Source organism: Micromys minutus (genome assembly GCF_963924665.1).
Source record: "Micromys minutus genome assembly, chromosome: 27".
NCBI classification, from domain to species: Eukaryota; Metazoa; Chordata; class Mammalia; order Rodentia; family Muridae; genus Micromys; species Micromys minutus.
In genome coordinates, this window is record NC_137962.1 from 28,845,264 (window position 1) to 28,871,819 (window position 26,556).

At 40.5% G+C, this 26,556-nt stretch overlaps 1 protein-coding gene across 5 annotated transcripts in view; it reads left to right on the top strand.

Moving 5' to 3' along the window:
* Positions 1–26,347, top strand: part of KIF21A (kinesin family member 21A) — a 112,314-nt gene extending 85,967 nt beyond the window's left edge. For 2 of the 5 annotated variants that reach the window (XM_080938882.1, XM_080938883.1), the window contains 13 exons: positions 2,026–2,086; positions 2,685–2,739; positions 4,993–5,210; positions 8,562–8,669; positions 9,950–10,078; positions 12,227–12,265; positions 16,286–16,422; positions 17,430–17,610; positions 18,978–19,142; positions 20,431–20,548; positions 22,275–22,445; positions 23,747–23,946; positions 25,051–26,347. In XM_080938882.1, the coding sequence (XP_080795008.1) occupies positions 2,026–2,086; positions 2,685–2,739; positions 4,993–5,210; positions 8,562–8,669; positions 9,950–10,078; positions 12,227–12,265; positions 16,286–16,422; positions 17,430–17,610; positions 18,978–19,142; positions 20,431–20,548; positions 22,275–22,445; positions 23,747–23,946; positions 25,051–25,144 (1,676 nt within the window). In that variant the 3' untranslated portion in view covers positions 25,145–26,347. The remainder of the gene's footprint in view (positions 1–2,025; positions 2,087–2,684; positions 2,740–4,992; positions 5,211–8,561; positions 8,670–9,949; positions 10,079–12,226; positions 12,266–16,285; positions 16,423–17,429; positions 17,611–18,977; positions 19,143–20,430; positions 20,549–22,274; positions 22,446–23,746; positions 23,947–25,050) is intronic. The other 3 variants (XM_080938885.1, XM_080938886.1, XM_080938884.1) reach the window with 2 other exon arrangements.
* The last annotated feature ends 209 nt before the right edge of the window (positions 26,348–26,556 follow it).

Sequence of the window (26,556 nt, forward strand, 5' to 3'; positions counted from 1 at the left end):
TCTGCTTTACTCTGAATGCCACTAAGTGAGAAGGTGTCTGATGGCCGTGTGCTAGAGTTAAGAACTGTGTGCTACCCAGATGAAATGTTTCATGTCGGTTTCAGCTTTGAGGATATATCTTAAGTTGGTCACCGACTGAGGTGGAGTCCTCTTAGCGCTGGCCAAGTTGTTTATATAAAGTATAAATTATCTCTCTGGAAGGCATGTATTCATAGTCAGGTTAACTCCTTAATTTCAGGTGAATTCCTAACTGAACTTTGTTTTATTTTCTTAAACGAAGTTTGAACCTCTGCTCAAGTGCTTGAGGTTCTATCTGTTTTCACCAGTGTCTGTAAGAAAAATGGTGGTAAATCACATTCAACTGCAAACACCAAGTATAGAGCTCGAACTGGAGATGGGATGGGGAATACTGCCCCTCCCCCAGTCCCCCCCCCCCTTCCCCAGTGACAGCTCTTCTCCCTGCAAGGCTGCACTACCTCACTGTCTCCACCTACTGGGAATCAAGGGTTCAAATCCCTGGAGCCCATAAGAAACATTTCTCATTCAAGCCACCATAGCTAGTCACTTCTTTATAACTGTTTGTTTGTTTATTTATGTCGGATATTTTATATATTTACATTTCCCGTTCCCCCTTTTCCCATCCCTCCTCCCCCTGATTCTATGAGGATGCTCCTCCTCCCACCCACCCCCTCCCAACTCACTGCCCCGGCATTCCCCTACACTGGGGAAATGAGCCTTCACAGAACCTAGGGCTTCTCCTATTTGATGCCAGACAATGCCATCCTCTGCTACATATGTAGCTGGAGCCATGGGTCCCTCCATGTGTACTCATTGGTTGGTTTAGTCCCTGGGAGCTCTGGGGAGATCTGGTTGGTTGACATTGTCCTGCTCAGTCCAATGGTTAGCTGCAAACAGGTAACCTTATTTTTATTTTATCAACTACTCTTAGCTTAAGCACGGACTAAGTCCGTGAGCCTCTTTTGAACGAAGGCTTTGAGACTCACACTGCCTTCAATGCCACCATTTCCTTCCCCTGTCTGTGAATCCTAAGTTTGGTTTTTAGACAATATTTTCAATATTATTAACCCTCAGTGGTGGAAAGAAGGGGACATTAGAGAGGAAGAAATGAGGTAACTCCTGTCTGTGGTTTTCTTACATAATATAAATGAATGAACCGCGAACATATATATTTGAATTATATCATTATTTAGTCTTGTGAAATAAAATGCCAGCTAAAGAACTACATGTATGTTAGGGGGTTGCTGACACGGAGTTTGATTTTTTTTTTTTTTTTTTTTTTTTTTTTTTGTAGCTGTTTTAGCCACTGACTGCCTACTTATCTACTGATTTCTTAGTTTTGTGTTCAGTTTCCTAGTTTTTATTTTTTATTTTTGTTTTATATGGGGGGTATTGTTTGGTATTCTAGCAGGCTGCCGTTGTTGACAGAGCTGTTGCATGCACACCTGTTATTGTCCATGTCCCTGTGTACCTGTGAACAAGATGCATGCTGGTGTGTGACATCTGAATAGCTTTATGTATCCTCTTTGTACTCGAGACTATAAAGGGGGTGAAATATTTTACTAAACTTGCAAAACTGGTACAGTTATCAGAACGTCTGTACGTAGAGAGTGTTAGTGATTGGCCAAGTGTGCTGAACCCGGCACAGGAAACATTGGTTGTGAGCGCTCATTAATCAGTGGATTTGCGTGTTTGAATAAATAGGACATCCATAAAACGTTTTACTCCAACCTAAAGGTTTGCGCTCACACAGATATCTGGTCTAATTCCCATGCCCTGATACGGCTTTCCCAAGTCTCACCATTCAAACTCACGGTTTTTCTAGACTGAACGCCTGTCTCCTCATCCTAGCAATACAAGTCATGGCGGAAGTTTCCTCTTTGGTCCGTTTGTATTGACTCGGAAGCCCAGACCAGAGACGCTGAGCTGATGTGCGTGTGTTTAGCCTAGGGACGTGGCCCCCACCCAGCCTGTACCACATCACTTTCACTTTTCACTTTGTTCTAGAAACCGAAGAGGACAGCAGTGAGGAGGAAGGCCCTCTACACAGCCCCGGGTCAGAGGGAAGGTGAGCTTCAGGGGCTGCCACGCTTGGCTTACGTCTGTAACGTTTGGCTTTTAAGATGTAGTTTTCCTCTTCATTTTAATTATGTGTATTTGTGTATGTCTGTGCACATGAGTGTGGGAGCCTGCATAGGTCAGAGAAGGGTATCGGATCCCTCAGAACCAGAGCTACAGGCGGCCATGAGCTGCTCACTATGGTGCTGGGAACCAAACTCAGATCCTCTGGAAGATCAGCAAGTGTTTTTAACCACCGAGCCACCTCTCCTGCCCATGCTACAGGATCGTTAAAACGTGAATCTTACTGCATTAAGCAGTTATCTTAACATAGAACTAATTTTGATTTTCATGACTAAGGTGCTGGCCCTAGGAACAGCAATGGGAAAGTTAAGCAAAGCCATGCCTAGATCTCATAAAGTTTAAAATGAGATAGGGGACTATTTAAGGAAGGGAACTGAATTTAAGCGTTAATAGATCCACCTGGATTTATAGCATCACCTGTCTGTGTTTTTCATAAAGTTTTTCATAGTTATCAGTACAAAGGACATATAATTCTGTATGGTAAGTTCAAATTTAACCTCATCATTATCTTTGTTTACGTACAGCACCCTGTCTTCAGACCTCATGAAGCTTTGCGGTGAAGTGAAACCTAAGAACAAGGTAAGGGAAATTACCAACATCGGGCAGACGCTTTTCTGTTCTTCTCTATAACATTAAACTGATGGGCTTCAGGTTTGTCTCTTACACTGGCCGTGGGAATGCTGATACTCAAATTCTCCCATTTGAAATTAAAAATGAGATAATCAAGTAATTTATTAACTAAACTAGTACATATGATTATTAAATAAAATTATAATACTTAAAAATAAGGAATATATTTTATATTCTCAGTGGTTAAGAGCACTGGCTGCTCTTCCAGAGGTCCTGAGTTCAATTCCCAGCAACCACATGGTGGCTCACAACCATCTGTAATGGAATCTGATGCCCTCTTCTGGTGTGTCTGAGGAAAGTGACTGCGTACTTACATATTTTAAAAAGGAAAAAAAAAATATTTTTTTGAAAAACTTCTCAACAGAAACCAGAGCTTTATCAAATTTTTACACCATTTATATTTGATAAAATATAATAGGGAAGCTGATTCTCAAGCCTTTGGTTAGCGAGGTAGTCGACTCAGTAACAGCGTGCGGCCTCAGCCATTTAAAAGGAGGGTGTTTGTGAAATTCTAACACCCAAGCTTGTTGTTTGCTTGTCTTGAGTGGTTCTTCCTTGTACGTATTCTGAGATTATTTAAAATAAAATTTTAATTTTTGTTTTAGGCATGTAATGCATGGTTTTACAGGCATCTAAAACTAGGTGATGCCTGTTTTTAAATGTGGAAGGATCACACGATCCTTTTGGGGCTGTATGGCTGTACTTGACATGAGATGAATTGACTCATGACGTTATGTCAGTGGAAGACAAGGAGTATTTGCAGCACCTTGAACAAGTACATAAAGCCACATCTTAAAAAAGTAATACCGTGCAAATGCACAGGATAGTTTTAAGGACCACTAAAGTTAATCAAGTAATGTAACTGGGTAATTAGGCTCTCCCACTGCGCATGTCAGAGGAGTCGGGTCCTGCCCTATCTCTCCATGCAGCACTGCGCATGTCAGGGTTCCTGTTCTATTTCGCCATGCAGTTTTGTTCAGTTTTTTTTTTGGGGGGGGGGTGAATACAAGTCCAAGGCCTTCAGATCCTCCATTTTCCCCCATGATAAGTCTTAATTAAATATGGATTTTTAGTGTAAATTTTAATTAAAAATACTTGTGAGGCTAATAAAAACAAATCTTGAGATATTTGTATTTTGTTGTGGATGATCCAACAACTTAACAAAACTCAAAACATTGAACTGTTGGTTTGGATCCAGTGCAAGCAGAGAGGGGAATCAGGTATGGTAATTTTCATTTATGAAGTAAGAAGGGCGACCGTGGTACCATGTTAAAGACTTGTAGTCAAAAGTTGAATGCAACAGAGTGAACTTTCCAGTGGGCGGAGTACGCGCCCTATTTAGCATAAAAGAAGAAAAAAATTAACAATTCAGATTAACAAAGCATTACATGATGGGCAACGTTAGAATTTAGTTGAATTTTACGGCCTTGGATTTTCTTTTGGCTTAATTCCTTCCCATTAGCTTTTACCATTTCTTTGTCTTTGTCTGTCTGTCTGTCTGTCTGTCTGTCTGTCTGTCTGTTTCAGTCTCTCTGTGTATGTGTATGTTTCTGTATGTCTCTCTATCTTTGTGTGTTTCTCTCAGTCTCTCTTTGTGTGTTTCTGTCTTTCTCTCTGTGTCTCTCAGTCTATGTCTCTGTCCCTCTCCTCTATCTATGTGTGTGTGTCTGTCTCTCCGTGTCTCTTTATCTCTGTCTCTCCCACCCTCTCCCCTTCCCCTCTCCCTTTCTCTCTTTAAAAACAGTTACCTGTTAAGGGAGCTGGCCACTTGTGGCTGTTCAACACAGTGATGTTAGTTACCTTTGACTGACCTTGCTACTTCCTCTGGAGTTACCACAGGCAGATGTATAGCGTCCCTGCTTTCACATTCTCACTTGGAAACAAGTTACCCCCCACACCAGACCTAATGAAGATTCAGAACTATTCTGGGCACAGGTGTGCAGTCCAAATGCTGGCCATTGTATGGCCTTGGAAGGTCTTATCTGGCGAAAACTCCACCTCGTCACTGTCATTCATGTTGTCTGGGACACACCTGGGAGGAAAGGATGTGCTGAATGTTTTATCCTATTTCATGTATCAAAATCGATAATATATTTATCATCTATTCCTAATAATAATAATAATAATAATAACCTCTGTTCCTCCATCAAGTTCTGTGCACAAGTTTGCTTCTGATCGCTTCTCTTCCCGTTCTGTAACTAGGCTCGAAGGAGAACCACCACGCAGTTGGAGCTGCTGTATGCAGCAGACAGCAGTGAAGTGACCTCAGACACCAGTGCAGGAGATGCTTCCTTGCCCGGCCCTCTGGCTCCTGTTGTCGAAGGGCAAGAGATTGGAATGAGCACAGAGACAAGTGGTACTTCTGCTAGGGACAAAGAGCTTCCTCCCCCATCTGGCTTCCCTTCTAAAATAGGCAGCATGTAAGTCTGGCGCTGCTACACTAACTCCTTCTCTTTGGCGTTTTTCCTGTGTTTATTAATATGCATGTTGCTAATTTCTTATATCTGTTTAAAACAAAATAGATCATCAGTCTCTGGTTTTCGAAGTCATTCCTGTTAGGCGTGATTGGCCCTGATTTTTTGTTTGTACGTGTGTGTATGCTGTGTGTGTATGTGTGTGTGTGTGTGTGTGTGTGTGTGTCTGTGTGTGTGGTGTGTTTGTGTGTTCTTGTGCATAGAAGAGGGCTGGAGTTGAAGTTGTAGGTCATGCCCAGTTGCTCTCAATGTACATATCGAGGTTTGGTCCGTTCTCCATACTCAGCATTGGCTTTCTAGGCCAGCAAGCTTCTCCCTGGAATTCCCCTTCTCTGCCTACACTGGGCTGGGATTATGGGAGGGCTGCCAGCCCACCTGGCTTTTATGTAGGTTTGAGGCATACAAGTCCTGTTTCTCATTTTTGTGCAGTAAGCGCTCTCCCTAGACAGCACTCTCTCCAGTCTTACCCGTAATGTTTTGACAGTTCAAATAATTTAAGATTCACTTTTCTTTTACGACCTTCTTTTGTTTAATCTCCATGTTTTAGGATGACTCTGAGTAATGATCATAGGCACAATTTACTTAGTACCATGTTAGTTAAAGTTAGACAAAAGCTTTGAAGTCTCAGATTTGCCCCAGGTTTTCGACGTTCTAGTTGTAATAACCTGGTCGTTTTGTACATTGTTGCTGACTGCTTTAAAGGAAAAAAAATTATAACCTTTGTGCATTTCAGGATTTTGTACTTTATTTTAATTTAATTTTTTGAGACGAGGTCTCACTATGTAGCTATGGATGTCATGGAATTCGTTAAGTAGACCAGGCTAGCCTCTGGCTCTCTAGTGCTGAGATTAAAGATATGCATTACCATGGCCACCTTTCCCGATTCTTTACCTTGAAGCTTCTTGTATGTCTAAGATGAATGGGGTGAATAAAGTACTTTTATTGTCAGTAGGAAGTTGAAGAAGGAAACCCCTATTGAAAAATATCTATAACAACAAAGCTCTTCTAATTAAAACAAGAGTTGAACAGCACATAGTATATGACCATATTGTCCTCACTTTCTCGAGCGTGCGTGCTGTGTGTGTGTGTGTGTGTGTGTGTGTGTGTGTGTGTGTGTTGGTAGTTACATTAAAATAGGACTTTACTTCCCTTTTGAACATCAGTTCTTTTTAGATTTTCATTTTTATTTAGGTATATGAGTGTTTTGCATGTGCGTGTGTCGTGGAGGTCAGAAGAGCATGTCTGATGCCCTGGAACTGTAGTTACAAATGGCCGTAAACCACCATCATGTGGGTGCTGGGAATTGAACCTCGGACCTTTTGAAAGAACATCAAGTGCTCTTACCTACTGAGCCATCTCTCCGGCTCCGCTCTTGTAAAGATTTTTAGTGATGTTTTTGCAAACTAACTCTTATGTAGCAAATGATTTCTTATATGAATGCACATATATGAGAAATATCACCCCAAAAGCAGCACACAACATACGATACAGATAAAACAAAGTAATAAACTTGCTGGGCGTGTCCGTTTTCCATAATATTCTTCCCCTTGTGAAGGCACTTCCATTCTCTTCCGCTCAGCAGTAGCATCTGCCATCTGTAGTTACAAAATTCATTTTAGTGACAGGATTCCCTGCATGTGCTTACGTGATTAATGTTGGATGCTGCTAACCAGTGTAGCCACGGCTTCTGTGCTATGATAGGGCCAGGGCACAGCAGTTTTTAGTCAAGGTAGTGACACCGATAAGGGACAGCCAGAGGCTTGGCATGTGTTCAGCGTTGAGTCTGCCTGAGGGCAGGCACTTTAAGAACTTCAGGACTAAGTCTGTGACCTGGAATCTCCATTCAGGTAATGTATCTGTTTATAAATGTGTCCTTTATGACAGATTATGGAAAATGTCTTTTTGACTCTGTCTCGTCATACAAATTTCCTCTACGTTTCCATGCACTTAGAGGGCTGGACTTAGAATTCCCTGTGCTTTCTTCTCTTGTTTGAGGCAGTCTCTTGGAGCCTCAGAAGGCATCAAGCTATGTGGCCAAGGTGTAGGAGGTGTCCTAGAGGCTAAGGCAGCACTCCTGTAACACGTGTCAGACTCAGGCTTTTAGAAATTTAAATTTGTCATAGGACACCGCCTTCATTTCCTTATCTCAAATAGAATGCAGACTTGCCAAAATGTGCTTTCTTCGGACACATGAAATTTAATGATAAATCTCATTTTAAAATTTTTTGAATATGAATTATGGAAACTCATTCCATATTTTTTTCTTATCCGTGTAACTTGCTGGGGAGAGTAATATCCATCAGCGCATCCACAGAACTCAGAGTTTTCTTTACTCAGCAACCACCCCACACTTTTGCTTTTAATTCCAGAAGGTTTTTTTTTTTTTTTATTTGACACAGGATCTCTTTCACTGTCTCCCAGGCTGCCCTTAAAAAAAAAAAAAATCACTATGTAGCCCAGGATCCAGAAACATTATTCCTGTTTCTATTGAACCCAGTATTTCAGGAATGATTGAAAATATAGGACGGGAGAGTATTGATAACTTAAGAATAAGCGGACCAGGCAGATGGCTCTTCAGATTGTCAAGTTTGCCGTTTTACTTGTGAAGTGACGGGCTTGGGTTAAAGTGTGAGTTGTCTAACTTTGAGTGTGGTTTGCCTTGTGGATATGGGCTTCAAATTTTAACCAAAACAACCTGTTGCCCCAGTCTCCTAAGTGCTGGGTCTGCGAGCTTGAGCCACCATACCCAGCTTGTTCAACCTAAAGTTAACGACAAGCATAGTTTATTACTAAAATATATAAGATTACTAACTGATATCTAGATATACTTCAGTAAAATTAATTGCCATTACTGGTTTAGTATGACTACTTATATCGCTATTTTATTGTTTGCTTATTAAATTGTTTTATTTCTCATATTCTAGTAGTTTTCTTCTTGTAAAACCTTTAAGATAATTTCCCCTCAGATCAAACAATTTCTGATAAAACTTGGATACTTAAACTATCTGTTCTGCTTATTTGGCAATATTATTGATGCTTACACTAAAGATACAGACTTGCAGACAGTTAATAAAATTGCTAACTTAAAAATTTGCAGTTTTAAAGCTCCTAGCCATCAAAAATCAGTCTTGTATTATTTTCCTACTTGAGTTCCCTCTCCCTCCCCAAGAAATAAATTTAGAACTTTTAGATCAGATTGACTCTCAAGGCTTTTAAATTTAGACATCTTAAAAATAATAAAAATATAAATAAATAAATAAATAAATAAAAATTAATTAAAATTTTTTCCTATTGTAGTTCCAGACAGTCATCTCTATCAGAAAAAAAAGTGCCAGAGCCTTCTCCTGTAACAAGGAGAAAGGCATATGAGAAAGCAGATAAACCAAAGGCCAAGGAGCATAAACAGTAAGTCCTCAATATTTTTGATCTACTCAGTGGCTTAAAGTTCCCCTGCAAAGATGCCGGCCGTAGGGCAGCTGCAGGTTGCTGGCTGTGTGCTTTGGCTGGTTCCGCAGACATGCAAGAGAACTCTCGGCTTGGCTAAGCGGTCTTCTGGCTCCGTGGTCACACGTCCACCGTTCATGCACTTTTCCCCTTGTTCACTCCACTAGCGCTGTTTTCAGCTATCTTCCTGTGTCCCTGAACGCGCTACTGTTACCAAGCTTCCCTTTCAAATCATCTTCCATAAAAAAAAAAAATTCAAAATTAATTTCACCTTGCCCTCTGAAACCGACTTGACCTTCTCCCTCCCTCAAGTGACTGCAGACTCAGTGTTGCTCCCAAGGCCTGGCCTGTGGGACATTTTCTTCCTTCTCAAATTTGGACTGTTGACATCCTCCTCAGTCATTTCTTTCATGTTTCACGAGGGTTGACTTAGCAGTGCCGAGTAGAGGCTGCTGAACCCTTCACATGGGTGCTTATGAATGACATCAGCACGACTTGCAGAAGTCGAGTGAATTAAATCGTCCTGTAAAACAACCCAAGCTATGTATGCTACCAAACGACCTCTTTCTTTATCCAAAATGTTACTTGCGGAAGATGGGTCCATGGTAGAAAGCTGTGCCCATCTGCGTTAATGTATCAGTGAATTTACTATATTCTTTTGTTTCATTAACACAAAGACATGCTCGTATAGTCTCTGTTCCCTGCTCTCTTCCCCTGTGCCAGGAAATAACTTACCCATTTTCTCCGGTGACCATGGTGGCGCTGACTTGATTGGCACCCTCGCTGCCCACCTGTTTCTCCTTGCTTCCTATGGTTTTAAAGATGTGCTTTTACCTTTCCATTGAATCCATTGTCTCGGTTATCACTGAGAAATGGTAGACCAGAGAAAATAAATTATTTAAAAGTCACCCGATTCATCAAATTGCTCTTGAGCCCTTAGGGGCAGCTGCTTCGCCTTCTACAGTTGAGCATCTTGCTAAGTTCCATTTGGATTTGTAGTTAAGTTGGGTTGGGTTTGCCCTGTAGATCTAGATTTTGGATCTCACTAGGATGACTCTTTTTCTCCACTGCTGTCCTGTGGCCAGTGTGACAAAGTCTGGTACAACTGTTTTCTAACTTGTGCAGAGAGCATAATCTAAAAAAAAAATTTTTTTTAATTTTTTAAAAAGCATGTTTCTAGAACTTTCCTAACAAAGCATAACCAACTAAAGCCACCTGTTTAATGTTCTTTTTTCTCGTAGCTCAGATTCTGGCGCTTCCGAGACTAGTCTCTCACCTCCTTCCTCCCCACCAAGCCGGCCCCGTAACGAACTGAATGTGTTTAATCGCCTTACTGTTTCTCAGGGAAACACGTCAGTTCAGCAGGATAAGTATGTTGTGGAAGAGAGCCCTGGCCTCTCACCCCGGACTCCGTACCCCCCAGAACAGCCTGTGCGGACCTTTTGCCCTCGCTGTTTGGGAGGTGGAGTCTGCCATATTTTTGTACCTTTTAAATAGAAAGGAGCCATGTGGCCACACTTGAGAGATAATTTCCCTGCTGAACATGGCTCCCTGCAGTGTGCGGCTGGACTTTCAGTTCTCTTCTTGCCTATATCCCTGTACATGTAAATTAGAATTAAAAAAAAATCTTTGAACATTTGACGTTTAAAAACTTACCCAGATTCCCCAGCTTCTATAAGCTCCCAGAAGTGTCTAACCCTGATGACTATACTGGAATGTGGCGAAGGTTTCACCATTATAGATAAGACAACTTACAAAGACCACTTGCTCCTAACGTTTGGTGGTTCTAGATAAATCTACCACAAACTCCAGTCATTGCATTATGGCAATAAAACATTACCCTTATGGATAGAGGATGTGGGACTGGAGGCAGTTGTGGAGAGAGGATAGGATGTGGAGAATGCCATTTTTACTAACTTAGAATGTGTCCCTGTGCTGAGCCAGAACCTTCCTTCTAAAAAGTCAGTGACCATATGCCTGTCATATTGTCGTCTGGAGCCCTGGCTTGTCTGCTTGGAATTTGAATAATCCCGTTGTGATCGTGTGCACTTAAACATCCTTCCTCCCAGCCACAGCTGTTGGCTTCCTGTGCTGTTATGGTCCCGCATGCAACATCTCTGAAATTTATAGGATGCCATTTAAAAGACCTATCTAATATGCCTAGATTGTATTAAATGGCTCTATAAATGTCATTATACCCATTATTTGGAAATCATTTTTAATCTGCTTTAATTCACAAGTCAGTTTTTAGTTTTTCTTTCTTAAACTAAAAGCTAGAGGACATTTTTTAAAAATTGATCTAGAAAGGTAAATATTGTACTATTGAACCAAACAGCCCTTATTGGCAGTAAGCTGCCCCATCAAGGGAGGAGGGTAGGGCATTAGTGACGTATCAGAAGTCCATTTCCACTAATATGTGAACAGTTGACAAATTCCAGGTGCTCGGCCTTCACAGTAGTTGTAAAAGCTCCTGTCACACACGGGATATGGTGGCTCACAAGTGCAACCCAGCACTTAAGATTCTGAACTAAGGGGCGAGGGGACACTATACATCCAAGGCCAGACTGGGCTACATAGTGAGCTTCACAACAGTCTGAGGTACAGATTAAGAACCTGTCTCAGTTTCTTTTGTTTTCTGTCAGTCTTGACAATCTTGATAGTCTCCTCATAGCTGACTGTTTTGTTACGAACATATTTAACGGACAGCACTGATTTTATGGCTCTTATCCCCATGAGTGATAAGTTGATTCAGCTCAACTCATGCTTTGAAAATTCCCTTCCTCTTGTGTTCTTTTCTTTGGGGCCCTGTTTCGAGACTGCCATGTCTTATCTGTGCTATGCAGACCTCATAGTTTGGTTCTTGTCAGGTTTTAGGCCACGGCTACCTTCCCTGTTCTTCCCAGAGTACTACACGGTCTAAGTTCCTAACAGCCGACGCACTGCAGTCTGTGGGGCAGGGTGTAGGCAGACGGTGTCTTGCCTTACCAGGCGTTATGGAAGGGCCTCTTAGCCGGAACGCTCCACTTTGGAGATAAGTTAAAACTATGGATGATTTTTTTAACATGCAAATATAGGACGAATTTACCAAACTTCCACCCTAGAATCTAGCTAAAAACAGTAATTACCAAGATAAATTCATGCATAGTTACTAAAAATTCCATAGTTACTGGAATTTTTTTTTTTTTTTAAAGATAGTCATCAAATTAAGCCTTGCTGTGATGGGGTCCATATACTTGATACTGTTCCTTGCTTGTTCCTGAGTTTTAGAGAAGGTTCAACTTATGAGTTTGTAATGGGTACAGAGTTTTGGTTCCCTAAACTTGGTGGAAAACCGAAAGTCCTCCCCCCTTTTGGTCTAATTTAACTATACTTTAAACTTGCTGATTTCCGGGGCAAACAAAAAGGGAGTGTTTACAAAATTCTGCTATCCACACTGTTGATTTTCGGTCTGTCGTCGGTGTCTTTGCCTGTTTGGGTATCTGTTCTTTCTCCTCACGGCTCTAACTCTTTCACTGTAGGTCTGATGAAAGTGGGCCCTCTTTGTCGGAGGTACACAGGTACTCTCTTCCTCTCTGTTCTATGTCCTTGCACCCCACCGATGTCCTAAAAGCTTCCTAGAATTCCTAAGCAAATCTCAAAGATCTCAGGTTTTTGTTTTTTTTTTTCTTTAATTGCATGTATAACTCATTGTAAGCCTTGTAAGAACACTGATAGTTTAAAACATTAATTTTAATGTATCTTGTGAAGTAGAAAAGCAAACACTTGTTGTGAAAATGTACACGCTTGCTTGTTGCTGCCTGTAACCTTACTTTTTCCTGGGAAAGATAGTCACGTTTTACCAGTCCCAAGGGCAGAAGGGCTTAAACCTTAGGGCTAAGCATTCCTGTGGCTTCAAAGTCTAGGAGTTACACAGGTGTCTTTTCTTGTTGGTTTAAGCAATTTGAAGTAAAAGATTTCTTACAGCATACTAGGTTATAAAAATATACTGTCATAACAAAATTAGAAAAAAAATTATATCTAATTTTTAAAAAACTGATAAATGAAGTTTTAAAAATAATAGCATTACCTTTTTTTGTGTGTTATGAATTTGGGGAAGGACTTAAATTCTTTCTCTTTTTCTCTTGTTCCCTCTCTTCACGCTTACTCGTTTGTCTCCTCTTTCCCCTTGTTTTTCTTGTTTTATGGTCATTTTTCTGAACATCAGCAGATCTTCCAGAATGTAGGCAGGGGAAGGGAGAAGGAATTAACCTTGAAGTATTATTATTCCACTGATTTGCATGGACCAAAAAGAGTGTGTTTTTTTTTTTTTTCTTCACTCAGATCACTTTATTGTCCATATTTACATAATTTAGTCTAAGTTAAAGAAATGTTTTAATGGCCATTTTTATATTTCAGAATGTGAACAGATTAATCAGGATACATTAAAAATACCACACACACACTTACTTTCAGTACCCACATTTCTCCCATCATCTTAGGGGTAATTGATAGACAATGTTGACAGCCCTAATATGTGGAATGTTTTAGAACACTTTAATTACTTTAATTAATACTTGGAATATTTTTAATTTGTAATATTGAGATTAATTTTCTTCAGAACACTAAATAACCAGTGGTATTGACAGCTGTCTCAGAGAGATGCAGAAAGACTAGAGTTTGGGTCTCCAGCATTCACACAGTGCCTGGGCGGGGGAGGGGCCTGTGCCTGCAGCACTCTGAAAGCAGAGACCGAGGATCCCTAGAGCAAGGTGGCCTGCTAGAGTAGCTGAAATGATGAGAGATTTGCCTCAACACATAAGGTGGAAAATGGCTTGGGAAGAAAGCTGACCACAGCCTTAGGCCTGATCATATCAATACACATACAATTTACAATTGTACCTGTTCCAGTGGTGTGAGCCCATACATGTGGGAACGTGTGATCACATATGCATATCACACATTCAAGTGAAAGAACAAAGAGTGTGTAAGAATAACAAAAGCTTCTTGCTTCCCAGGAAGTTAGCTGTGCTAAACATGTAGCTTTGTGCTGGATGCTGTATCAGGAGACCAGCTGCTCCCGTGGCATGTTATGTTACATTGTATCAGGAGACACAGTGATAGTCATCTGAGTGACATGTTATGTTACATTGTATCAGGAGACACAGTGATAGTCATCTGAGTGACATGTTATGTTACATTGTATCAGGAGACACAGTGATAGTCATCTGAGTGACATGTTATGTTACATTGTATCAGGAGACACAGTGATAGTCATCTGAGTGATTTTACTGTGCAGCTGTGTGCTGAGGATGGTTACCTCACTGAGTCGCAAACAGATCTCACACTGCCAACACAGCTTTGTGACTTACTTCTTTTCTATATGTACAGCTATGGTCACCTCTTCCAGAAGAATAAGACCCCTTAAATGTTTGAAGCATGTCTATAAAACTGACGATGCTCACACTTTTGAGAGTAGCGTTTCCCCATTTCAGTTTCCATCTATTTAAATTCCTACATTACAAACAAGTTACTGCTATTGATTTCAATCTGAAATTTTTGGATGCAGGCAAGTAAATTGGAATATATATATATATATATTATATCCAGAGATAATGTCAAGGATCACTTTTAGTTATGTGTAATTTCTTTTACTCCAAAGTTTAAAAGAAAAGAAAGAAAAGAAAAAGAAGAAGAAAAGGAACTACAGTACAACAAGATCTTAATATAATGTTTTTAAAATTAGCCTGTTTGCCTCCTTTATGTTTCTATCCATGTGGGTTTGTTTTTGTTTGTTTGTATGTTTTTTGTTGTTTTTGCCAGCCTTCTACTGTAGGAGACCTACTTTAGTCTCGTGTGTGTGTGTGTGTGTGTGTGTGTGTGTGTGTGTGTGTGAGACACCACTCTATCTAGCCTTTCAGTTTCACGATTGTGTCCTTCCTCCCCAACGTGTACTTTTATCATCTTGACAGTTTTATTTTTTTCCTGATGTTGGAAAGATTCTAGTATTCAGTGTTCATAAAGCACAGCATCTAGAGCTAAAGCCCATTCCTGATGTGGCCGGAGCAAAATGTTGATGAGAAGTCCTACTGTGTGTGTTTACTTCCTGTAGGGAAACCACAGAGAGTTGAGCTTTACCTTGCACTCACCAGGTCTCACCCCCTCTCTAGAAGCTGGTCCTCCTTTACACTCACAGGATTCGCTCCTCTCCTTGACTGTAATGATAGGTTTAAATTTTACCCAGGGCTCATGCTATGGCTGCACATAACTGACTTCTTGTTTGTGTAGTTCCCCCTCCCCCTAGGTAACACAGCACTGTATCCTCCTATTAAATGTATCAATTTAATTAGCAAGCCATTTCTGTTATTAGAGCCAGTGAAGGATTGGTTAAATCCCAAAGATCTTCCTGATGGATTCTTTGCCCCTGGTGACGTTCTTTACATCACTCTTTCTGAAGGGCATTCTCCGACAGACAGAGTAGTCAGACTTTATTAGAGGCAGCATAAAATGTATACATCATATATCCTTGGTCTTTATCTGCAAACCCTACAGGGAGGAACCTCATGAGATTGGCAAGCCCGTGTTATGTCTTACTGAGGAGCATTTACTTTTAAGAAGGATTTATAGTGATTTGTCCAATATTTTCCCACGAGAGGCTCAATAAGATGTTATTATCTAAGGTGTTTTGAGGTGGTTCTGACCCCTTAATTAGTTTTTGATCTCTAAGAGGGCTGACTATGATTTTTCCTCTCCTATGGAATTGTCCTTCCGAGAATTATGAATAGTAGTGCTAACAATTTAAAGAGAGAGACATTTGATGTTGTAGCTCAGAGCAAGAAGAATTAGCAATTTGAGTGACGGATGTGTTGTCTTGGTTTCTGGTCACTTTCACTCCTCCTGACATTAATTTGCATCCATAAACCCCTTTAACAGGCAGAGCATTGATAACCATTTCGATCTCCAGTGCATGGCCCACCTTGTAGACCAGATGCTCATGCTGAATACTGTAGGATACAGAAATAGTATCTGTAAGCCGTTCCCCAAGCGCTTGACTGCCAGTTACATCTTTCCCTTTCAAATCTTTGAGATTATCAAAGGTTTTCTCCCTGCCCCTTTAAGTTGCTGATGCTTGAATATCATCATGTCCTTGAACGTCTTTCCATCCAATATTTCTATTTTTTCCCCCATTTTTCTTTGAGAACTGCTTTCTGTCTACCTTAGATCTTATGTGTCATGTTTTCTCTGTGGGCTTAGAATTCCGTTCTGCTTGACATAGAGTCATGCCTTTGAGTTACTCATTTCTACTTCCTTGTTGGTCATAACAAGGAAGAACTGTCAGCGGGATGGAACGGTTAGGGGCATCATCCTCTCCCTCAGTGCTTGCCGAACTGTTTACTAGTGGACACCTAATCACTTCTGCACTGTTGTTGCTTCACACATAATACCCTTCCTTTCAACTAAAAAAAAAAAAAATCAGGGGAACAGCAATCTGTATATTATTAATAATTACCTATAAGGGCTTTTAAAAGAAGTTGTGGGGGGAAAGTAAACCTACTTTAATAATAGAGATACTGAAGTCAATCTTTTTCCCCCCACCTCAGGGGCATAATCAACCCATTTCCTGCCTGCAAAGGAATCAGAGCGTCTTCCCTTCAGTGTGTTCACATAGCTGAAGGGCACACAAAAGCTGTGCTCTGCGTGGATTCTACTGATGATCTTCTCTTCACTGGATCAAAAGGTGCTGGAAATGTCTGGAAAGACGGCTGAGTGGTTAGGGCTGCCCAGTGGTCTTCTGTAGGGTTAGGGTTGTTGCCAGTACCCAAGTCATGTATCCCACGACTGCCCAGAACTCCAGTTTCAGGGAATCTGGCCCTCTCTTCTGGCCTTCACATACACCTGTACTCATGTGCACATACCTCCACATGAACACACACACACACACACACACACACACACACACACTTTAAAAATGAAATTAAGAAAAGGTGCTAGTAACCATCTAATGCTCATATGTATATATATATTTAAAAAATAGCTTTTAAGCAGGACTATTAAAAGGCCGTTTAATACAAGTGCATCTGATAGGCTGGTTTGAGGCTCTCAACTGCATAAAATCTAAAATCTTTGGTCAGTAGGGAAGGGAGTAAATCTGCTGTTTTAGATTTGTGAATGCAGTTGATGAGAGAATACATCTCCCTTCAGTGATTGGCACTGCACACCAGGTTCTAGACTCTGAAATGGACGGTATGCAGATGTGCAAAAGATAATTAAAATATCCTACACGGCAAAAGCTCAGTGGCAGTCACCATTTCTTATTGACACATCAGAGATTGTGAGCCATGACGCAAATATGCATTAATACCAAAGCTGCCACGGGGCATGTGCTGTAACCTCATGTCACAGACGAAGGAACCCAAGAAAGTCCATGGTTTTTCTGTGTTAATTGAGCTAGTAGATGGAACCAGATTTAGAGAGCTCCAACCCTGCACCCTTAGCCCCTTTGCTGCATTATAAAAAACTAAAACAATGAGGCAGATACCAGACCTCCTTCTCTATTGTGTGTTCCCTTTACCTACCTTGTCCATGGAATTACCACAGATGTTCAAGGATGTCCTATGATCCCTAGTTCAAGAAAATTACAAAGTCCTTTGTCATTTTGTTCCCAAGGTGGAGTGTTGTTTAGGTAATTTTTGCTGGTAAAAGGACCTAAAGTAGTTCATATTTCTTCTGCTTTGTTTGTTTCAGATCGGACTTGTAAAGTATGGAATCTCGTGACTGGACAGGAAATTATGTCACTAGGGGTTCACCCTAACAATGTCGTGTCTGTAAAATACTGTAATTATACCAGTCTGGTCTTCACAGTGTCAACATCTTATATTAAGGTGTGGGATATCAGAGAGTCGGCAAAGTGCATTCGGACACTGACGTAAGTATTTTGAGAACAGCACAAAGAGTGGATAGTTCTGTTTGTTCACGAAATGTAAGAAAATGTAGGGCCCTTTACATCTTGTAGTTTTTTTTTTTTTTTCTTTTGAAATTACCTACCTAGTCCTCAGAGGATGCTTAATTGTTCACATAAAAGTGCAGATATAATACAGAGAAAAACTTAGAACACAACAAAGAGTGGAGCATGACAAGGGGGCAATGGGCCGGACCCCTTCAAGGAATTACGTGATTTCCATTAGCGTCAGTCCTTGGAAAATGACTGGTTATTGTTGGTTCTAAGGAAGTACTGACAACCTTTAACTAAACTTGAAAAAGCCATGCGAGTTCTAGGATGGGCACACTTCCTGTGTTCCAGCTAGCACCAATGTTACAACTACAAGTTGTGTTGGACAGTCGGGGGTCAGAGTCTTTTCTCAGTGTGCCTTGTTATAATGCCTTAAAACTAAAACTAAAAATAATGTTAGTATTTTGATTATAAAATTGATATTCCCCTTTTTTTCCTAATCAAAATTGAAATGAACTCAGTAACTGTATGCACGAGGAGAGAGAATACTGAATTAGTTTCTAATTAATAGTAGAGATTGTTAGCTGTTAAGAGATAGTTTCTTAAGAGTTCTGTTTATCTGCACTGGCTAGAACGCCCTATAGGGAAGTTCTGCAGAGAACGAATACCCTATCTCCAGTTAGAAAGTTCTCAGTTTAAGTTGCTCATTCATGCCAAATCAGAAAGACTGGTTTTTAACTCAGGACTTTAGATGTTAGCAGGGAAAAGATTTTAAAGTTTAAAACATCTCATTATGTAAATTTACTGGAGGAAATAGAAGTAAACCATGGGTAGCTTTTCAAAAACCAAGTCGAGGGTCTAGTCATCTAAAGCTGACAGTAGTTAAAATGCCCCACCCAGGGTTCTTAATCTTAGAAACCAGTTCTAATATAGGAATGAATTCTAGCGAGCCAGGCCAGCAGAGGGCTCCGGCAAACTGCAGGAGGTTGAGCTACCCCTGTGGCATTGCAATAATCGTTGAGATTTAATCTTGGACATAGGATCGTTTTAAAAGGATGTTTTGGTCCTCTCTATCTCATGGTGTGGGGTTTGTAGCATAATAGACACACAGATTAAGAATTTAAGCCATGTCATCCTGGTTTATTCACACACATATTCTCTTGGTTAGCGAATACTCATTCACGGTGTTGACTGTGTGCTGGATGCTGTGCCAGGCTCTGTGCACGCAACGGGTGATGAGCAGAGGTGGCTCCTGCTGTTGTCCACAGAGACCTTAAGAACTCATCTGCAAGCCAATCTCATGTCTGAAAACAGCTTACTTGGCTTTGTTTTGTGCTTACTAGATCTTCAGGTCAAGTTACTCTCGGAGAAGCTTGTCCTGCAAGCACCAGCCGGACAGTGGCCATTCCTTCCGGAGAGAGCCAGATCAATCAAATTGCACTAAACCCAACGGGTACTTTCCTCTATGCGGCCTCTGGAAATGCTGTCAGAATGTGGGACCTTAAAAGGTAGAACTTTCAGAAAGTGTATCTCTTGCATATATCAAATACAACTTTAGAAACTGGTCATGCTTGTGAAATCTAATTTCTACATGTCCTCTAGCTCACATCTTTTGTTGTTTTTCTTGTTTGTTTGTTTGTTTTGTTTGTGAGACAGTTTCTCTGTATAGCCCTGGCTGTCCTGTAACTCACTCTGTAGACCAGGAGGGCCTTAAATTGAGAGATTCACCTGCCTCTGCCTCCACAGTGCTGGGGGATTAAAGGCACATACCACCAATGCCCTTTCTGGCTCACATTAAAAAAATATTTCAACCTATATTTTATTTTGGGTACATCAATACAATTTACATGTTCAATGAGGCAAAAAAGGAATGATTTGATAAGATTTAAGCAGAATTGTTTCTTTAATTGCTTTGTTAATACAAATCTATTTTTTAATAGCAGAACTAGATATAGGTTTATTTTTAACAGTGTGACTAGGAAACGGTTTTTAAGAAACTGTATTGCTAATATCCTAGAAATTAAAGGCATTGCTGTATTCTAGCAGCTTGTTTTGAGATAGGACTCCATCTAAGTTTGTCATTTCCTTCTGACAACTGACAGCATGCATTAATAGCAAACGAGTTGGTGGTGGTATTTCTTGCTATTTAGTCCAGAGTGGCCTGGACTTTCTTGAGTTCAAATGAAGGTTGGGACAACGGCTATGACCCACCATGACTGGGTAGCATTGTTTATTCTTCCACCTGTTGGATATCTGTTCTACCCATGTTCTGTCTTAATAATGACACATGAAAAGACTCAACTGTTTCCTCATACACACAGTGGCACATAGATGTGGATACGTACAGATGTGTATACACGTAGGTACATATGTGGATGATGTATGTGCATGTATAGAATAATAACCTCACTCCAACAGCTTCATTGTTATAAGCAGTGATGTCAAGGTTTTATTCAATTACAAATTGAGTCTTAAAAGGCTTAGTCATGTCTTTCCTGTGTTCATGTATTTAATAGGTTGAAGTTTATTTGGAGGAGTTAAGATTGTCTTTTCATGGTTTCTCAGAATTTGTTGTAATCCATAAGTTATAGTAAGCTTTGGGATAAGATCTAAGCATTTCCCTGCTTCTGTCAGATTAGTATGGCAGTTTCTATTTAGTCAGTGCAGAGTTTCAAGAGGCAGGATCTGAAGTTGAAAGGAAAGTCAATGAATAAATATTGTTAGCAAATACAGATTATATGAGTCTTCCCTCTTGCTCTGAAGTGCTCTCAACGGTCGTTTTGTTTTTCTTTAAAGGTTTCAGTCTACAGGAAAGCTAACCGGACACCTGGGTCCCGTTATGTGCCTTACGGTAGACCAGATCTCCAATGGACAGGACCTAATCATCACGGGCTCAAAAGACCACTACATCAAAGTGTGTATGGGTAGAGTTTGAATTGCATTTCCTTGAGTGACAGGTTTGGAGTATTCACTAATCTGAGCCCTGCTCCACTTCTCTTTTCTTTTTTCTTGCGACCATTGAGGTTAATTGGGTTTTTGCTTTGCAAGAGAGCAGGTGGGGATTATTTCCTGGATCCTGGGTGACTTGCCATACTCTTCAATCATTATACTATTTAGCATAGTTACTCCCCCTGCTCCAGTAAATATTAGTTATCAATTGCTCCTTGGGGGAGGGGAGGAGTCTCATGAATGCCTCCCCCATCTGTGACTCCTATTGAGAGGCCCCAGGCTTCAGAAAGTCTTTTGCAGATAACCAGAGTTGCTGTGAGTTTCTGAGCTCACTGGCCATGTCAGGTCTGGAAGACTGTGTTTCACAACCCTCCCCCATCCTCTGTCCTTTCTTTCTGTCCCCCTCTTCTGTGATGTGCCTTGAGCATTGCAGGTGTCCTTCTTAGTGACCTGGATGTCCTTCTTAGGGCTGACATTACTCTGGCAGTCACTTTTTTTCAGCATCTTACAAGGTCACTTTCCCTTAATCAGTCTTTTATTCCCCCGATTTTACCCTTTGCTTCTTTTGTTTTTGTGATCTTTTCTTTATTTATAGTTACTGATATGGTTGTTTTTGTTTTGAGAAAGGGTCTTAGGTAGTTTGGGCTGGCCTTGAATTCTCTCAGTGGTCAAAATGACATGGACATCTAATCTTCCTGTATCTAGCTCTCAAGGGTAGGGATTATAAATGGATACCACTGCACCTAGTTTCCTAGCTTACTTCTCTGTTGCTGTGATAAAAACTCTGGCCAAACCTACCTGGGAAAACAGAGTTTATTGCATTATTGGTTGTAATCCAACATCAAGGGAATATAAGGCAGAATCTCAAGGTAGGACCCTGGAAGTGTGCACTGAAGTAGAGACCATAGACGAATTGCTTATGGACTTTCTCCAATGCTCATGCTTAGCTAACTTTCTATACAGGTAGCTTCTTATACCTTTCCTATGCATCTATAGGCTAACCTGCCTATAGATGGTACCACTGAGAATAGTCTCTTCCATATCAACTACAAATCATGGAGATGCTCAACACAGACATGCCCACAGGCTGATCTTATGGAGGCAATTAACTCCCCAGTTGATGCTCCTTCTTCCCAGATTCGTCAAGCTGACAACCAAGATTAGTCACCACAGCCAGTTTTATGTCTGTTCTAAGGACTGACACAGGCTTCATGCATTCTAGTCAAGAACCGGGCCCACTGAGCTATGTCCAAATTGACTGATTTTAATATTATTTTGCCATAGGTTGTCTTTTTCAGCCATGCAGAAGTGAAAAGGGTTGAAGGGTAGCTTTGGGAAGGTGAAGAAGGAATATGGGCTTGGTAAACTACCTGATTTTAGCTGCATAACATGAGTTGTTTATTTCAGTCTCAAATGAATCCATGCTTAACATCTTCAACTTCGGGTGTCCTCATTTGTTTATTCAGACATGAAAATCTAATTTCTTTTCTTGAAGTTTGCAGAAGATCTGATGTGCAAACAAAGTATGTGAAGCAGGGCTGAGGATATTCCTCAAAGTCTTTCCTACACAGTTAATGCAGTTAGCAGAGCCTTTCAATGGGCATTTGTGTGGCTTTGAATAAGTACTTGGAGGCTCTTATCTAAAAGTTGAATGGGATGATGACACCTTTCTCTCTGGTTCTCTCCTGTAGATGTTTGATGTGACTGAAGGGGCTCTTGGAACTGTAAGTCCCACCCACAACTTTGAGCCTCCTCACTATGATGGGATAGAAGCATTGGCCATTCAAGGTGATAACTTATTCAGTGGGTCCAGAGACAATGGAATCAAGAAATGGGACTTAGCTCAGAAAGGTCTTCTTCAGGTAATTCAGAAACTCCACAAGGTGTGAAGTGAACGTTTCATCATCACACAGGAGTCTGTCCTGTAGCCTGATGGTGGTGGCAGTTTGGGGGCGAGGCGGTGGGGAGTCCGATTTCTCTTTACATTTTCTTTTAACTTTAAAAATAATTGTACAATCCTTATCATAAAAACAAGTTGCAATAAATTTAGACATCACACATCCAATGTGACTAGACCCAAAATCTAAAGCACCGAGTGGCCGTCTATGGGGTTAGCATAGGCATTTGGAATGGAAGCTGGGGAGCTTCACCTTAAATTTCATACTTTCCATATCAAATGGATTTCACATTTTCCATCCTCAGAGTTTTAAGAGAGCAAGCATTCTACTAATACATGCAAGGACGGAGAACTTGCATGTAGATCCATTCATTAAATACAGCCACCTTGAGGTAGAGCAGGTGTGGTTGTTCATTGTTAAATGTACATCTTTTCCAAGCAGCACAGCACTTCTGGAGTGAGGAGCCTCCTCTGTGGGAGCATTTTCTTGAGTCTAATAGTCAGTGCTGCCATCCACTGCTGAAGGGCTGCCCTGTATCAGTAAACTGACTGTTATCTTTCAGATAACAGAGAAAGTTGTTCATAATTCTTTGCATCCATCTGTTTCTTCGTGGATATATTTGGAGGGATTATCACTTCTGCCCCTTCCCCGCTTTCAACCTGCAACTAAAGGCAGAATGAATATGAATACAAAACACTTGACAGCAGGTGCATTTACCGTGTTCAGATGCTCTCATACACATACATTCATTTATCTGTGGTTGCAATTTTGTGTATTGTGAATATAAATTTGTACACATAAAATCTAGTTATGATATCATCTAATAGTTTCTGTGCTTATTGTGATATATACAACTAAACCCCTGTTTTCCTCAGCCTTCTATATTGTCTAGCAAAGTGTTTGAATTCCTTTACGATGTGGTTCTTTTAACCCATATGCCAGTTTGGAGTTTACAAACTTGTCTTATTATGTACATTTTTGGTAGAAAATAGGAGAAAACTTTTCTGTGTTTTCTGAGTCTTTTAGATACTATAGATTCCTAACATTATGTCTCTAACACTGACAACAGTGATGGAAACTGGGAAGCAACTTGTGTAGATTTATCGCCCAAATCACTGACTGTATAGAAATAGACTTTGATGACTTTAAGGATGGTCTGTATTCCTTACACCAAGTTTTACCACTAGCAGCACTGTAGCCAATTTTGGTGTGACCACTAGTTTTGTAAGGTGCCTCTCAAGTTCTGCTTTCTCTCTCCTCTCCAGCAAGTCCCAAATGCACACAAGGACTGGGTCTGTGCCCTGGGCCTGGTGCCAGGCCATCCGGTTCTGCTTAGTGGCTGCAGAGGAGGCATTTTGAAACTCTGGAATGTGGACACGTTCGTGCCAGTTGGGGAGATGAGAGGTCATGACAGTCCCATCAATGCCATATGTGTGAACTCCACCCACGTCTTCACTGCAGCTGAGTAAGTTTCCTCCTGTTGGTCTGCTCTGGGTGGGTTGTTTGTACTCACACTTACCAAACACTGCAGGCCGTAAGTATTTACAAACACTAGCACAACAGATCCCTCTCTCATTATAGTCTCCCTGCCAGTTGGTTTAAGGTGATTGTTTACCCCTTTAAAACAATTATTCTTAATACGATCTTCCTGTTTAGCCCAGGGTGGCTTAGAACTCCTTATCCTTCTGTCTTAGCTACCTAAGCAATGGGATTGCCGTGGTATGCCATCACACCTGGCTCCTAAATTCTGATTTTCAGTCTCTATGTTGAGCCTCGAGTCTAGGCTGACCAGAGTGTTAGGCTACTTCCATATTGGTGCACGTTATGGAGTCTGCTCTTAGATCTTTGTCGGTGGCTCGGGGTGGGCCCCATATGCTCAGAGGAGCAGGGGAGGGGGAGGGGGAGGGATTGTGGGAGGGAGTGACTGGGAGAAGGCAATGAGTGGGATGTAAAGTGGCTAAGTTAAAAAAAATTAACCTTTAAAAAAGGAAAAAGAATTCATTAATGACTAATTTTGAATTTTTTTTTTGTCTTCAGGAAAGCAGCTTATTTGCTCTTATTTATACTTAGAACAAATTATTTTTAAGAATTTGTGTGCCCTTTCTCCATTTAATACGTAAAAATCGGTTAGTAACATCTGCTTCCTCTCTCCTCTGAGTAGTTGGATTGACAGTTCATTTCTTGTCTCATTAATCACAATGAATCGTCTTAATCTAGACTCTTTGGAAGGGAAAAGAGATTAGGGCAGACACAAATTCTACCTTCTCTTCTAGCCAGAAGCAGAAGAAAATAGGAAGATGAAAAACTAAACCAGTGACATCAGAGCAAGGGGGGGTCACAGGTCAGGGGATATTTGAGTGGGAAGCCTCTGTACCATGTGGTGCAGAAAAGTTGTAGGCAGAAAGCATTCTATCTCTATGTTTGCTTTTCTCCTGCAACATCGTAAGTGTTTTACTTGCATTAATTAAAGACCCCTTTGGAAAAAAGTTTTCCCTGAGGAACTCTGAGAGCGATTTCTTGACATTTCTGCCTCTGTTCATATGCCCATCTTAAATTTATTGTTTCATAGTGATCGGACTGTGAGGATCTGGAAGCCCCACAATTTGCAAGATGGTCAAATCTCTGACACAGGCGATCTGGGGGAGGACATTGCCAGTAATTAACAGGAATGGGACAGGCAGAAGCCCACACTGTGAGGATGCTCTGTGCTCTCTATTGAAAACGATGCCCTGCACTTATTACTAATGGAATCGACTGGAATCAATTGAAATATATCTCAATCCATCTACTAGATAATGTGTATCCTAATAAAATTGTTTTGTCTTGTATGTGAAATATTAGTATCTACCAACACACGTGCTTCCTAAAATCGATGTATTGCCTGAATCACGCATTTTACTGTGGCTGAATGTTTGTGCCTAGCTATAAAAAGACACTTCGAAATATTTGAGTTATAAGATAATCTGCTTCTGTGTCATTCAGAAGCATACCCAGAGAAAAAAAAAAACACGCCTACCTGTTAACTCGTTCAAAAATGTGGTCATAACTCACACATTTACACAGAGATTGGAATTGTTAATCAAATAGTAGTCAGCAAATTTGTCAGCATATCAGGGGTTCTAAATTTCAAAGCTCTCTCAGTGTAATGGCAAACGAGGAATTATTGGCGATTTTTCATAGCTGAAGTAGTCTACAAAGAAAGAACAATTTGTGCTAAAACGCTCATGTTTACCTGTATTGACCAAAGCTTTCAGTTGTTCTGAGTTCTGTGCTCAGGGTTAAGATGCTGCACAGCTGTTGTGTTGTTAGCACTGGGCACGCATTCTGCGACGGCGAGCTGTTGATTTCCTAACAGAAAGATACTTTGATCTATTTTCCTATGGAATTGTTTCTATTATCCCCCTTTCCTTTCTTTTTATTTAATAGTCATAGCTCCTTCCTTCCTCTTTCCTCTGATTTTTTTATATGCTGCTAAATATATTTTAAATATTCTGTGCTTGCACACACTGGTAGCTATGATGTGTTTGCACACACTAGTACCTATGATGTGTTTGCACACACTAGTAGGCTGTTATTATTTGTGGTGGGAACCAATGTAAATAGGTAGATTGTAAAGAGAGACTATCTTGCATTATGACTGTATGGATTTCTAAATGCCGTTTGATTGGGTTTTGTTACAGGATGTATAATTTATCTGTCTGCTCAGATTATTAATTTGTAAATCCTGCAAGGTTAATTTTATGTAATGGTATAAAAACTTTTGAAATTATTGTCTTGTGTTATCTTTTCTGCCCTGAAAATATCTGTTTGTAAATGAAAGTCCGGCTAGCGCTTAAATAAAGATGTGCTATGACTTGTTTCTATTATATTAGCCTTTTTTCTAATTGTAAGAAAATCCCAGTATTGGCCAATCTTTCTTGTCTGTGTGTGATGTGTGGAAAGATTATTTAGCCGTTCTTTGCTTTGCTCATGAGACACGAAATAGTTTTGAAAGGCTCTGGGTGTAGCCTCATCTTGACAAATTCTGGAAACACTAGTCAAACCAATGTAATTGAGGGATTTGAACATAAAAAAT